This window comes from Strix aluco, chromosome 29 (assembly GCF_031877795.1).
Source record: "Strix aluco isolate bStrAlu1 chromosome 29, bStrAlu1.hap1, whole genome shotgun sequence".
Lineage (NCBI taxonomy): Eukaryota > Metazoa > Chordata > Aves > Strigiformes > Strigidae > Strix > Strix aluco.
This window is the reverse complement of record NC_133959.1, coordinates 3,718,370-3,731,256: the sequence shown is the minus strand read 5'-3', so window position 1 is coordinate 3,731,256 and position 12,887 is coordinate 3,718,370. Positions and strand designations below refer to the sequence as shown.

Genomic DNA, 12,887 nt, shown 5'->3' with positions numbered 1-12,887 from the left:
CAGTACCAAGGCGGGTGCCCAGCATCACCTCCCCACAGCCCTGGCATTGCTAACGGCACGAGAATTCTGCAAAATAAAGTTATTTTTCAATTCTGGGCCTGATTTCCATTTTGCCAGCGCTGCCCAGGGCTGGCAGAGCCCAGCTTCACCTCTCCCTGCTTCTTTTCATCTCAAATACTTAAAAGCCATAAATATTTCACCCCAAATCTTTCAGAGCTGATCCCGGCTCCCCTGGGGCAGGATTTAGGGCATCGCACCGTCCTCAGACCCCGCATCCACCAGGGCCGGGGCTGCCTCGTGCCAAGATAATTCCGTTATCGCCTGCTTCCGCTGGAGGCAGCCGATGGGCAGCACGGTGAGAGCCACCGGCGCATCCCGGCGAGAGCCACCGGCGCATCCCGGCACGGCCGCGTCCCCAAACACGGGCAGTGACATCGCTCCCATCCAGGGAGGACCCGTGGGGGTTCCAGCTCTGCAAGGGTTAAAGCCACTTGGGGCACAACCAAGAAGAGAAAAGGCCTGTAAATGTAAAGTGCCATTTATTTTTTTTTTTCCATGATGAAAATATCGAGTTTAAAAAAAAAAAAAATTGCACCAACAAAACGCTCAGCACGCTTTATCCTCCTCCTCCAAAACCCAGCACCAAAACCAACTGAAAATATCCTAAAGCTTTATGAACCCACCTCCCACTTAAATTAAGAGGCAAAAAAACATAACGACGAGCATCCCCATGGCTGGGGGGTGCCTTGCCCAGGCATGAGCTGAGCCAGTGAGCACAGACCCCCCACCCCCTAAATCTGGGGTCTCCCCCCACTCCTGGGTTTGCCTTGGGGGGACGCAGCTGCCCCCAGCGCTTGCCCCAAGCAGGGCAGCACCTTCATCCTTTGCTGCGGAAGGGGAAAGAAAAAGGGTACGAGAGGTTTGGGGTTACCAAGTCACAGCGCTTGCTTTTGGGGGGCTGCCACGGTGGGACCCGAGCGCAGGCAGAGGGGATGTCAGCCACCAGCCCAACGGAGCGAAAAACCAGCCCAAACAGAAGGAAAACACACCCCAAAAAAATCTCACTGAGCTTCCAAAAATCATCTCCTCATGGGGAGCCTGCAGAGCCCTGCACGGGGGGGGAGCAAATCACCCAAAAATACAGACGCGTGGTGGAACGTGAGGTGACAGCGGGGACCTGCCAACCCCACAGCGCTGGATCCGGCCACCGCCCCGGGGCTCAGCCCTCACAGCCGCGGGGCCACCACGGGCCCCACGGGGGGGTTTTGCAAGGTCCTTCCTTGGCAGGAGGGGACGTGACAGGCATAAACCATGGTCAGGTGGCCTTGGGACAAACCAGGTCTCGCTGGGGGGCGGTTCACCCCCTCCCTGCAATGCCCAGCCTAAGCACCCCGCACCTCCCGGCCGAGGGGCTCCAATAAGGATCCCTGGGGCTCTGCTACAGCCTGAGAGGAGCTGGAGGAGGAAAACCCGCAGCTCGGAGGGGTTTCACCCTTCCCTGTCCCCAGGAGATGGCGGGGTCAGGAGAGGGACCCCACTCCTGGGCTAGCCCGGCTCTGCCCAGGCCATGGTGGACAACTGGGCTCTGCCTCCCACCTCTCTGCGCTGGAAGGAGCCAGGGAAGGGAACTCCATGCTCCCCCCTCACCTTGGCACCTAAAGGTGCGAGCCACAGCTTGCCAGGGTGCCACAGTCCCAGGGGAGCTGCTCACACCGCCCCCCCCCACCCCCAGCAAGCCAAGAGCTCAGCCTGCGCTCAACACATCGAGACCCTTCACTAAATATCCAGTGCGTGACAAGAACAGGCTTTAAAACAACCGTTTAAAAAGAAAACAAAAAATACAAATCTCTCCTCCACCTGCAGACAGGCCGGGAGGGAGCTCACTGCTCTGCTCTTCTCCAGCTCAGCCATAAATCACCCCACAGACCTCCTGCCCACATCGGCAGGGTGCCCACCTCCTCCCCAGCCGCCCCGGGCAGGACGGTGACACTGTTTTGGGCCACCCCTAGACAGGGTTTCTCCATTCCTGGCCCCACTGATTTTTCCACCCCGGAGCCCACGTGAAAACCAGGGAGGAGGTGAAGCATCTGCTGTGCAGCCCCTTGTCCCCATCCCCTGCCACCGTCTCACACACACATGCAGCTGTGCACACACACGATTATTTTTTTTTTTAACCCAAGTGAACATGTTTCCAAAAAAAAAAAAAAAAAAAAGAGAAAAATTAACATAAGCAGCACCACATTTCCCAAGTGTCAGGAGCTCCAGAGCTGGAGCAGAGGCCTGGAACACCCCCACATCTAAAGAAACCAACCCCGCTTTGGCTGGGGGGATCGGCCGATAAAGACGTTTCCGAGGGGACGGTGCTTTTCTGCTGGGACGTGAGGCGAGAAGGGGCCGGGGAGGAGGAAGGAGGGCAGTTCGGTCATTTACTGAAGGAGAGGAAATGGTGACAGAGGCAGATGTACTGACACCAGGCGGTCGGCTCGGCCCTCACATGGCAGCGCGGGTGGGTGTGCTGGGCTGGTTCAACCGCAGCGTTTTGCACAGCCAGCCGGCGAAATCCACCTCCTCCACTTCGGAGCGTTTGATGAAGGTGTGACTCTGAAAGCGAAGGGAAACAAGGTTAGGAGCATCGTCGGCTGCTCCCCGGCTCCCAAAAACCCAGCCCTGTGCCGTGGGCTAGACCCCGGAGAGGTGAGAAGATCCTGGTGCTACGTTTCAGGCAGCTCTCAGGCAGCGAAAACAGATTTTGAGAAAATATTTGTTCCTCGCAGCCCTGTGGCTGGGATTTTAATCCGTGCTGGCCATGCAGCTGACACACAGGAACAGGAGGAAGGATGATTTAAAGGAGAGCAGAACCTGCGTGGCTCCTGCCCGCGAGCTGCCCAAAATCCCCCTGATCCTCGCTTGCCCCTGGATGGCAAATCCTGCTCCTGGGGGCAGGAGGTAACAGAGCACAGGCGGGACACGACAACCTTCACACAAGGGCATGGGGCCGCAAGGACACAGGCCACCCCCTCTGCAAGGGCTGTGTGGGCGCAGCCAGATGTAGCTCAGGGGCTCAGCGTGATGCCGAGGAGGAAAGCTGAGGTCAACATGGTGACACTGGGCTCACAGAATGGTTTGAGTTGGAAGGGACCTTAAAGCTCATCCAGTTCCAACCACGTGCCACGGGGGACACCTTCCACTCACTCAGGTTGCTCAAAGCCCCGTCCAACCTGGCCTTGAACCCTTCCAGGGAGACAGAATCCACCACCTCTCCGGGCAGCCTGTTCCAGTGCCTCACCACGCTCACACTTCCTTCTATCTAATCTAAATCTGCCCTCTTTCAGTTTAAAACCGTTACCCCTCATCCTATCCCTACACTCTCTGATAAAGAGTCCCTCCCCAGTTTTCCTGCAGGCCTCCTCTACATACTGGAAGGCCGCTCTAAGGTCTCCCTGGAGTCTTCTCTCCTCTGGGCTGAACACCCCCAACTCTCAGCCTGTTCTCACAGCGGAGGTGCTCCAGCCCCTGATCATCTTCGTGGCTCGAGCAGCTCCATATCTGTCTTATGTTGGGGGCCTCTCAGCTGGACACAGCACTGCAGGTGGGGTCTCACCAGCGCAGAGGAGAATCCCCTCCCTCGACCTGCTGGCCACACTGCTTTTGAGTAGCCCAGGATACAGTTGACTTTCTAGGCTGTAAGCACACACTGCTGGCTCGTATTCAGCCCATATATCCATATTCATCTGCCCAGCTCGGGAGGCAAAGGTTTGTCCCAGGCACCTCCACAGACACAGGACAGCCGGGTGGTTCCAGTCCTGGGCTTCGCATGGGCGAGATACCATCACTGCCTTTGAATCAAAGGTGAGTCACTCCCTCTCCCAGGCTCTATTTAGCTCATCTTAAGCTCAGCCTGGGAGTTTCCAGCCTTTTGAGCAAGAGAGGCACAGGACGGGGCAGCAGTTTGCAGATCTGGTGCCACCCCACTGTAGAAAGAAAATTGCTCTCCCCCACTTACCATCAGCATCTTCAGATCTGCCCGTTCTGCTGGATTTTTAATTAAGCTGAAATGAAAAGAACAAGAGCGCAAAACCAAGGTTGAGACATTTCTTGTGGGAAACCGGTTATCTGGCTGGAGAGGTCCCCAGCTTCACTGAAAGTCACTTGGCCTCCTGGCTGCTTTCCCCAGGAGCTTGGCAGCGTGCAAACGGCTCCGAAAGCATCGTCTCCAACAGCCCAGCTCCTAGGGAGAGCTGCAGGATCTGTCTCTTCTAGACCACGTGGATGAACTGCGCCCTGCAAGTGGAGAAAAGGACCTAACGCTTGGCAGGGATAAGTGATTTTTGTAACGGCCAATGTCTGTGATTTAATGGGAGCTGCAACAGCATCTTCAGGTGTCCCCCCACCGCATCAGATCTGGAAGTCGATGGTGTACGCCTGGTGCCTGCAAGGCTGTGGGGTGACTCACAGCCCCAGCAATCTGCTCCACCATCCCCCTGCCAGGCTCATATTTAGAAGGTGCTGGGATACTGCTAAGCATCACCACAAATAAACTGCCTTTATTCCAACCCTTCCCAAGTTCTCAGCACAATGCAGGATCACACTGCAGCCAGGGAGAGATCACCTATGGAGCACGGAGAACACTGCGTTATGCTGAATATTCTGGGTGGAGCAGCAGGCTGCAGAGCTGTCAGGGAGTACATACAGGCCTCCACCTTCAGCCATAAGATAAAATCCTTACCATTTATTTACAAACTCCTGGAAATCTTGCGTGAAAACTCCATTCGGCAGCTTGGGAGGCGGCTGCAGAGAAAAGAAGGGTTTTCTGCATCACTGTGTGTTAATGGGTCAAAAAACAGAACGTCACCCACCATCTTTAATGAGCCGCAGAAAAGCTGTGCTCTACAGCTCTCCTCCTCCAAGCTGCCCTTTACAGCCAGGGAACTGCTCCCTGCCACTTCTTACCCTGGCAGCACGTGGCTGGGCTGGCAGCAAACTGCTGCCCCAGCACGATGTGCAGCTGGGGGGACCCCACGCTGAATCGCTGCCAAAGCTGGGAAACCGAAATTGCAGCATCGCAATTCTGGATCCAACCTCGCAAATCCCAGCTCTGGCAACGTCTACAGCGGACAAAGCTGATCCAGAAACGGTAATTGGGGGTCAACTCCTATCACCTTGAAAGGGGAAGCTGCTCTTTCCAGTTGCTGGTGGGATGGAGACTACCTGAAAAGTCTGGTAGGACATTTCAGCCTGGGATTTTAGCACTGGTCACCCTCATTCAAAGGGCTTCAGCTGAGAAAACAGCATCTGCGCAGAGGGAGCGTTCAGCCTTTGCTGATCTAGGGGGGAGCACGTTTGAAACAGGTGGCTGCAGGAGGAGCAGGTCATTACAGCCAAGAGCTCCTCTTTCAGGGGTATTATGAACTTCCCTGCAGAGCCTTATTCCAAAACCAGAGCTGCCTTCGTGATACAAAGAGACAGGAAGAGGGAACATGGGAGAAGGAAAGGACGTCAGTGCGGCTTAGAGAGGTTCTCTATCAAAAAGCTCCTCTTCAAGCAAAAGTTTTGGAGCCTACCCTGACTCAGCAGGTACTGTGGTACCTCAGGGAAGCCCCAGCAGAACCGACAGTAAAGAAACACCCACCTCATTAACTATATAATCCAGCAGTTCAAAGATGGCCATCGCAGGCCGGCTGTCCATCCCATGGCCTGCGTGGTTAAGATGACAAAAACAGTGGTGAGAGGCTGTTCAGGGACAGTGAAGGGCTTCATTTTGTGTGAAAAACCTGTATGCTGTGGGACTTCTGCTGGGAGAGGCAGAGGCAACCCACTTGGGAACGACTTGCAGTTAAAAAAAAAAAATAACGAAAACCAAAACACGTTCTGAAATTTCACATTTCTTTCACCGTGCCTATAGTCCAGATTTATTTCCTAGCTTGGAGCATTTGGAGAGTACCAGACCATCTGCTGTGGCAGGCTGGCAGCGCTTCTAGAGCCTTCTGCTTCCAAGCAAATGGCTCAAGTGGAGCCTCCTCCAAACCCCCGTGCTGGTGTGGTACTTCTATGAGAGCTCCCAGCAAAGCTCTTCCCAAAAAGCTGCCTCTAGCTTGAAAGGAACCTGTTGGCAGTACAGGCAAAGCCAGAGGAGCAACAGGGGCTGTGACAGTGTCCCTCAAAGCATCTCCTCCAGGGGAGCCACATCCCGACAGCCAGCACCGTCCCCAGCATGGGGTGCTTTGCTGCGTGGCCTGAGCCTTCTCACGGGACACAGCAGGGCCTAAAGGAGCCCAGGGCAGGCAAACTGAGCTCTTCAAAACTTTAAGAGACCCAAGTTGGACTCCACATCTGTTCCTTCACAGCATCCTGAGAGCAATCTCCACCTCCCCATGCAAGACCAGACGCCCGCCTGCGCTCGTTAGGAATTACAAACCTCTGAGGTCAAGTGGATTCTGCTGGAGCATCGACACGGCTCCGTCTGCTCTGCAGAGAGGGGCCTCCCTAGAAACACTCACCTCCCCGCCACAACCTCATCCAAAGCGGCCTTTGGCTAACCCAGCCACACCGAACAAAACCCGACCCCTTCTCCCCCACGTCTGTGTGTTGTTTCCAATGCATACGACAGCCCCTACCACTGACGGGGCGTCCTGGGGGCCTGGCCCGCGGCGAGATGCTGTGAGACTCTCCCTCTGCCCCGTCCACCACAGGACGGCCAAATATTGCTTCCAGTTCCTTGGAGTCTGGCGGGGGGATTGGGTACCTTCCGATAGACAGCTCCACTAACGACAGCCCCATGCTCCAGATGTCGGACTGGACCGAGTAGTGGGTGCCCTGCAACCGCTCAGGCTGGAAGCAAAGACCACAGAAACACACATTGACACAGAATATCAACAGGCAAGTCAGAATTATCAGGCACTGAAATTAAATAGATGAGACTCTGATGGCCTCTCCAGCTCAGCTCTCCACCCCTCCAGGGAAAGGACTGTCCCAAAGGGGTCATGTGCAAAGAGGATGTGAAAGAAAGATCATGTGCACACATAAAGCACTTGTATGCATCTAACCAACAGCTACAGTTGAGCAGCGTTTAGTTGCTTATACTGAGGAGTCCAGAGCACACAGTAGGAACCTATTTCTCTGTACGCTGAGATCTAATCAACTCAATTTATTAACAGACTTTGTTTTTCCTGCTTATTCCTGTTAATACCCAAAAGGAATGTGAGGAGCACAAAATCCACTCCAGGCTCTTACCATTGAAAGAAATATTAAAAATAAACAAACCCATGCAAGTCATCCATACTGGCAGTTTTGAGTCAGCTGTGCAGACCCAGTGGCTGAGTGTAAAGGAGATATTATTTTTAAATAGCCACTGTCTAACTATAACTGCACTTGAATAACCATTCCTAAAATACGAGAGCAGCTCAGACCTAAGCACAGTAGTCTGAGGGCTTCCCTAATAACCCACCACTCACCTCCAGCCACGACCACACACGGTGTGGGGAGCAGACCCCCACCTTCCCTCTGCCTCTCAGCTACAGAACCTGGGGACTCGGAGCCAGCCAGGAGGTAATTTTATTGTTACAGGCACTCTATCTGCAGTTCAGTAACACTGATTATGATTCTCATTTGAAGGAGAGACACAATCAGCTCTTCCTGCAGTTCACTCTCACTGGCTGACTCCAATTTGGCTTTAATTTCCCATTAGCCTGTACCAAAACCCAGCTGCACTAAACTGGTTTTACCCCCATTTTGCCAGCAAGTGCACGTGGTCAAAGCAGCAGAGGAGGCGTGGAGGGGACGCAGATGCTGGTACATGCACTTCTTTCTTGGACAGAGCTTTGCATACGGGAAGAGAAGATGTTTTTGAACGCACAAACACTCGCCAAAATAAAATACAGAACCATTTGTAGGATCTGAAAAGCTTTTCCCTGCAAGTCTCTGCATTTCCACATGCACCACTGCTAGCCGGGCACAGGACAGCGACTCCTCGAGAGGATGTGGGGGGTGTCTGCTTCTCGTGCCTCGAAGCACTGGGCTCACCCCTGATGTGAGCCACGAACGGGGCAGTCCAGATGAGGATGGAAACACAGAGCAAAAATCGGACGCTACACGCTGATTCCGCAAGAGCCGAGTTGAACCCGAATTGTGAAAAAACCCAGCCGAAAGTTGAAAAGAACTTACAGACATGTAGGACCGAGTTCCCACAAAAGAGTTTGCCATGGAGTCAATGAGTTGACCGCTGACCCCGAAATCACACAGCTTAATCTCTCCTCGAGAATTAACCAGGATGTTGGAAGGCTTCACATCTGACAACAGCAAGAGAGAAGAGCGTAAACACGACTCTAGGTGAAATACAGGGCTCTTGTACCGCAGGCAGTTATTTTTAGGTTCCTCCTCTCACCTCTGTGCATGATTTGGTGCTTCTCTCTCAGATACGCCAAGCCTCTCAGAACCTAGGAGGAAATCAAAAGAGAGGATGAGATCAGAGCTGGGAAGGGAAGTGCTTTCCCTTCAGCAGGACACATTGCGTAAACTCCGGGTGCTGCCACGCTGCAGCTTGGCGAAGAAAGCCACCCCGCAGTGTCCATGGGTTTGCAATTTATCACCAAGTCAATCACAGATCTTGGGTTTACCACCCAAGAAAGCTTCTCCCAAATCTTCTCCAGGAGAGGCCAACACCAGCTGGTGCCACACAAGGGGTCAGAGCTACGGAGAGTAGTTGGGAACCTGCTTTCCCCCTCCTCTCTTGCACACACCACTGCCTCCTGCCCCAGTCAGGCTACGAAAGCGCGTACGGGGAAACGAAGAAAGCTTCCTGAGGCAACACAAGCATTATTCCCACACCGTGCCCAGCAAATCCTTTCTGGAAGCCTGAAGAGCCACCGTAACTCACCGCTATACTGACTTTCCCCAAGATCTCCTCGGGAATTCTTTTGGCTTCTTTCAGCACTTGATCCAAAGAGCCGCCATCCTAAAATAAAGAACGTGGAAGTGACCAACACGCCAGTCCCCAGCAGGAAAGCAGAGCAGCTGGCTGTACAGGCAAGCGTGCCCAGGGAGGGCAAGGGGTATATAAGCAGTACACAGCATCTCAGCTCAGCTGTCTGCAACGACTCAGCATCGAGCACACTCCTTTTACAGAAAAAAAAAAAAAAGATATCTGATGATCAGAGCTCAAACATCTCACTTGAAAACGACTTTAATGCTATCTTCTATCAGCTCTGCTTCTTGTTATTAGTTCTTAGCTTCCTTTCCATCAGTGGTAAATGTGAAGATGATGCTGTCAGCGCTGATCCAGAGGAGCGACAACACTATTCTCCACCACAGACAACAGAAAACACACCCTGAGCTTCACGGGAAGCTCTGTAGAGCAGGGGGTTTACAACATTTCCGTTTGGCCAACCCCCAAACCTCTGCTTCCGCTTTCCAAAAAGTCGATCTCTCTGTCCTTTTGATGCCTAAGCAGGAGCACTCAGCTCCTACCAGGAGCACAGTGGCCTCGCTGCAGCCCGGGCAAGGAGCCATCGCAGCTGGCAGAGCCCTAACCCTTCTCACCTGCGACTGCAAGTCTCAGGGAGATGCAATTCAGAACAGTCCCGGGAGGAGCAGATTGCAGAGGAGGAACGGGGACTCACCATGTGCTCCATGCAGATGGAGATCTCTCCGTCACTGTAGAAGGCTCCATAGAAACCCACAATATATGGGGAATTACACTCATGCAGCACCTGCAGCTCTCGGATAATCTGATTCCTGATGGCCGGTTTGATTTCTAAATGAATCAGCTGCCAAGGAAAAAAAAAAAATATTCAAGGTGTAACACCTAGAAAAACTGACAAGAACCATGTGAGCAAGTCCTGAGAGTTGGAAAGAATCAAAAAACATCTTCAGGGGAAGCTCTGCTTTGGCACAGACTTTTTACCATTCGTAGACTAAGATTAAAGATAAAGGGAGAAGTAGAGCCCTGTGCAGGCTGTTAGCGACTGAAGCAACTGCCGGCCATGTAACACAGGGAGATCGCACAGGATAGAGCAGAAAGACAAGTCAGAAGTTTGATGCAGATCTGACTCAGCAGACAGGAGCATTTTCACAAGTTCTGTAGGTGTCGTAAGAAGAGGTGCTCTGATATCAAGGAAACCACAGAAAGTAAAAAAAAAAACAAACCATGAAATTTATACACGTGAAAGTTTTATTCCTTGGCTCCACGTAGAGTCAGTTAACAGAGCTGTGGGTAGGGAAGCCAGAGGCTAGAAAACACAATGGCAGGTCAGAAAAAAGCCACTGCTACTGTAAGCTCTAGGTCACCCCACCCCAGGGACGTCTGTCCTTCCCACAGACCTAGAAAGGCCGGTCTCCGCAGGAAGGACAGAAGTGCTGCAGCTTGCCCTTGCTTCAGCTTCTGAACATGGAGCTCCCAACAACCTCAAAACCACCCAGTGACACCCAACGCTCCTAAATCAAACGCCCTGGAAGGCTTTGAGAGCTCAGCGCTGAGTGAAGCCACCTAGAGAAGCGGATTTGCTCATGAGACCCACTAAACCACCCCAACAGCGGCTGAGAGCAGAGACTTTCAAGGAAGCTGTCCTACAGATGAGCGGTTGCGCTGTTCTGGCCCAGCACTGCCTTTTGGAATAGGGACACCAAGCATCTCCTAGTATTCCCCTATAGAGCAGCACAGCAGAAAATGTTGCCCATAAACCCACGTCTGAGAGGAACCACTGTCACGGCTGCTTCGAACTACCTTGGGGATCTGTTAAGTGGGTGGCAAAGAACACGTGCCAAACCCATCCTTCCACCTGCCATTTCCAGTTCTCATTAGCCATGACCTAGGCTCCTCAAGAGATCTGCTTCCTGCTTCTTCTATCCAGTTTAGCTGAGTTCATTAAAACCAGCTTCACTGGAAAAAAGAATAAACTTATGTTTTCACACAAGGCACTCCAAACCCCAGGGACCTGTCGCAGAGAGCAGGGCCTCTCCCAGGAGAGGACTCGGAGACAGGCAGGGCAGCTCAGAGGTGAAACAGGAGAAGCTCCATGTAAAACCTCGCTGGGGGCAGCAGGGACCATGTTCCCGACCCAGGCGAGGTGGTCAGGGTGCAGAGAAGGGTCAGTGCAGAGAGATCCCAATCAAAGCCGGCTCTCCCAGGGCTGGGCAAAAGCACCAGACGCTCCAGCACAGCACCACAGCCCAATTACCTTCCGCGCCATAATGAGCCCTGAGGGTTTGTGCTGCACTTTGGTGACCACGCCGCCATTGCCAGCCCCCAATTCAGAGATCCTCTCAAAGTCATCGTCCTTCAGCTCGCCCACTTTGGCTTTTTGTGTGAGGAAAGCTTCCAGGCGCTTCTTCTGCTGCTCATCCAGCTCCAGTTCCTCGAGCTTCTTCTGAAGGTCCACCAGGTTTGCCCTGGAGAGGGGAGGAGGAGACAGGAGGGACCATCAGTCGCTGGGCTGTGAGGGCAGCACCAGAGAAAGAAGAGTTTACATCTCCTCTGGAGAGGAGCTTTAGTGTCGTCAGCTGTTTTGGGAAAGCCAAGGAATAGGGAAAATCCTTCAACACTTAAAGAGGCAGCACCAGCAACCTCTCCCAACATAGGGAGCCAAGCTTGGGTTTCACTGTGAAAGATGAGAAGGGCTTTCCAGTGTCCAGCAACCCCCTGCTCCATTACACCCCCTCCGCCACCCCCCAAACCCCCCACTCCCAAGCACAAAGGGGTGCCTGTGCTCCCCCAGCACCTGCTGCTGCGCTCCCATCGCCTGTGCAGGCTCCAGCTGCTTTCTCCCATTTGCTGCCCACTCCCTTATGCCCCTCCACCCACACCTAGGGCAATGGCTGGGGACAGTCTCACCCCACCCCTTCCACCCAGCACCCCCATGAGATGTTCTGCCTCCCCCTTAGCACTGCCCACGCCCCCCCTCCACCACCCTTTGCCCCACACGTCTGGCCTGCCAAGCCCTGATTGCTGCCCCCCGTCCTGCCCCCCACACCCCAGCTGCCCCCAGACCTTCCCCCAGCCTCCTCTGCCTTCCCTGCCGCCCCCTCAGCAAACGTGGGGCTCACACCAGCCTCCGCCCCCCCAGCCCATCCCAGCCCATCCCGCCCCAGCCCACCCAGCCCCTCAAACCCCCGACCTGCCCCCTCAGCTCCGGTCCCCCCACCCCAGACACCCCCAGGCTGGGCCCATCCAGCCTCCCCTGTCCCGGCTCCCCCAGGCCTGCCCTGGCCCCCCAGGCCTGTCCCGGCTCCCCCAGGCCCGGTGCCCGCCCTGCCCCGGCCTCCCCAGGCCCCGAGCCCGCCAGCCCCGGCCCACAGGGTCTCCCCGGGCCCTCTGCCCGCCACGTCCCGGCTGCCCAGCCCCGGTGCCCGCCCCACCCGGCCCCCCCAGGCCCGGTGCCCGCCCCAGGCCCGGCGCCCCCCCCGGCCGCGGCGCAGGCTGGGCGGGCCGGGCCGCCACTCACTCACTCGGCGGAGCCGTCGGGGCTCGGCCCCTCGGCAGCGCTGGGGGCGATGGTGAGGGCCGGCAGCACCGGCTTCCTCTTGGCCGGCATGGCCGGGCCGGGCCGCGCCTGCGGGGCCTAGCGGGGGCGCGGCCGCGCGGCGCGGGGGCGCGCGGGGGCGGGGCCGGCGGGGCGGGGCGGGGCCGCGCGGAGCCTATCGGGGGCGCGGCCGCAGGGCGCGGGGGCGCGCGCGAGGGGCGGGGCCGGGCGGGGCGGGGCTAGGCGGGGCGGGGCGGGGCCTCGGAGTCTCGCGAGAACTCGCTGAGGGAGAGAGGGCGGGGGGGGGGGGGGCGGGAGGCCATGGCCGACGGGGCGAGGCCTGGGGCTGGGGCAGGGCAGCTCCCGGCTGTGCTGAGGGAGCGAGCGCTAATTGCCTTGTCAGCCATTAGCGACCCCGCAATTATCAGGAGCCCC

General features: G+C 55.5%; 1 protein-coding gene across 1 annotated transcript; it reads right to left on the bottom strand.

Moving 5' to 3' along the window:
• Positions 1 to 522: 522 nt before the first annotated feature.
• MAP2K2 (mitogen-activated protein kinase kinase 2) lies at positions 523 to 12,575 on the bottom strand. Its single transcript, XM_074808574.1, has 11 exons — positions 12,439 to 12,575; positions 11,172 to 11,382; positions 9,615 to 9,761; positions 8,873 to 8,950; positions 8,381 to 8,432; positions 8,161 to 8,285; positions 6,615 to 6,828; positions 5,630 to 5,694; positions 4,727 to 4,788; positions 4,004 to 4,049; positions 523 to 2,601 (listed from the first exon to the last, which is right to left on the bottom strand). Exons 1-11 carry the CDS (start codon positions 12,522 to 12,524, stop codon positions 2,491 to 2,493), a joined length of 1,197 nt encoding a protein of 398 aa, XP_074664675.1. The 5' UTR covers positions 12,525 to 12,575; the 3' UTR covers positions 523 to 2,490.
• Positions 12,576 to 12,887: the final 312 nt, after the last annotated feature.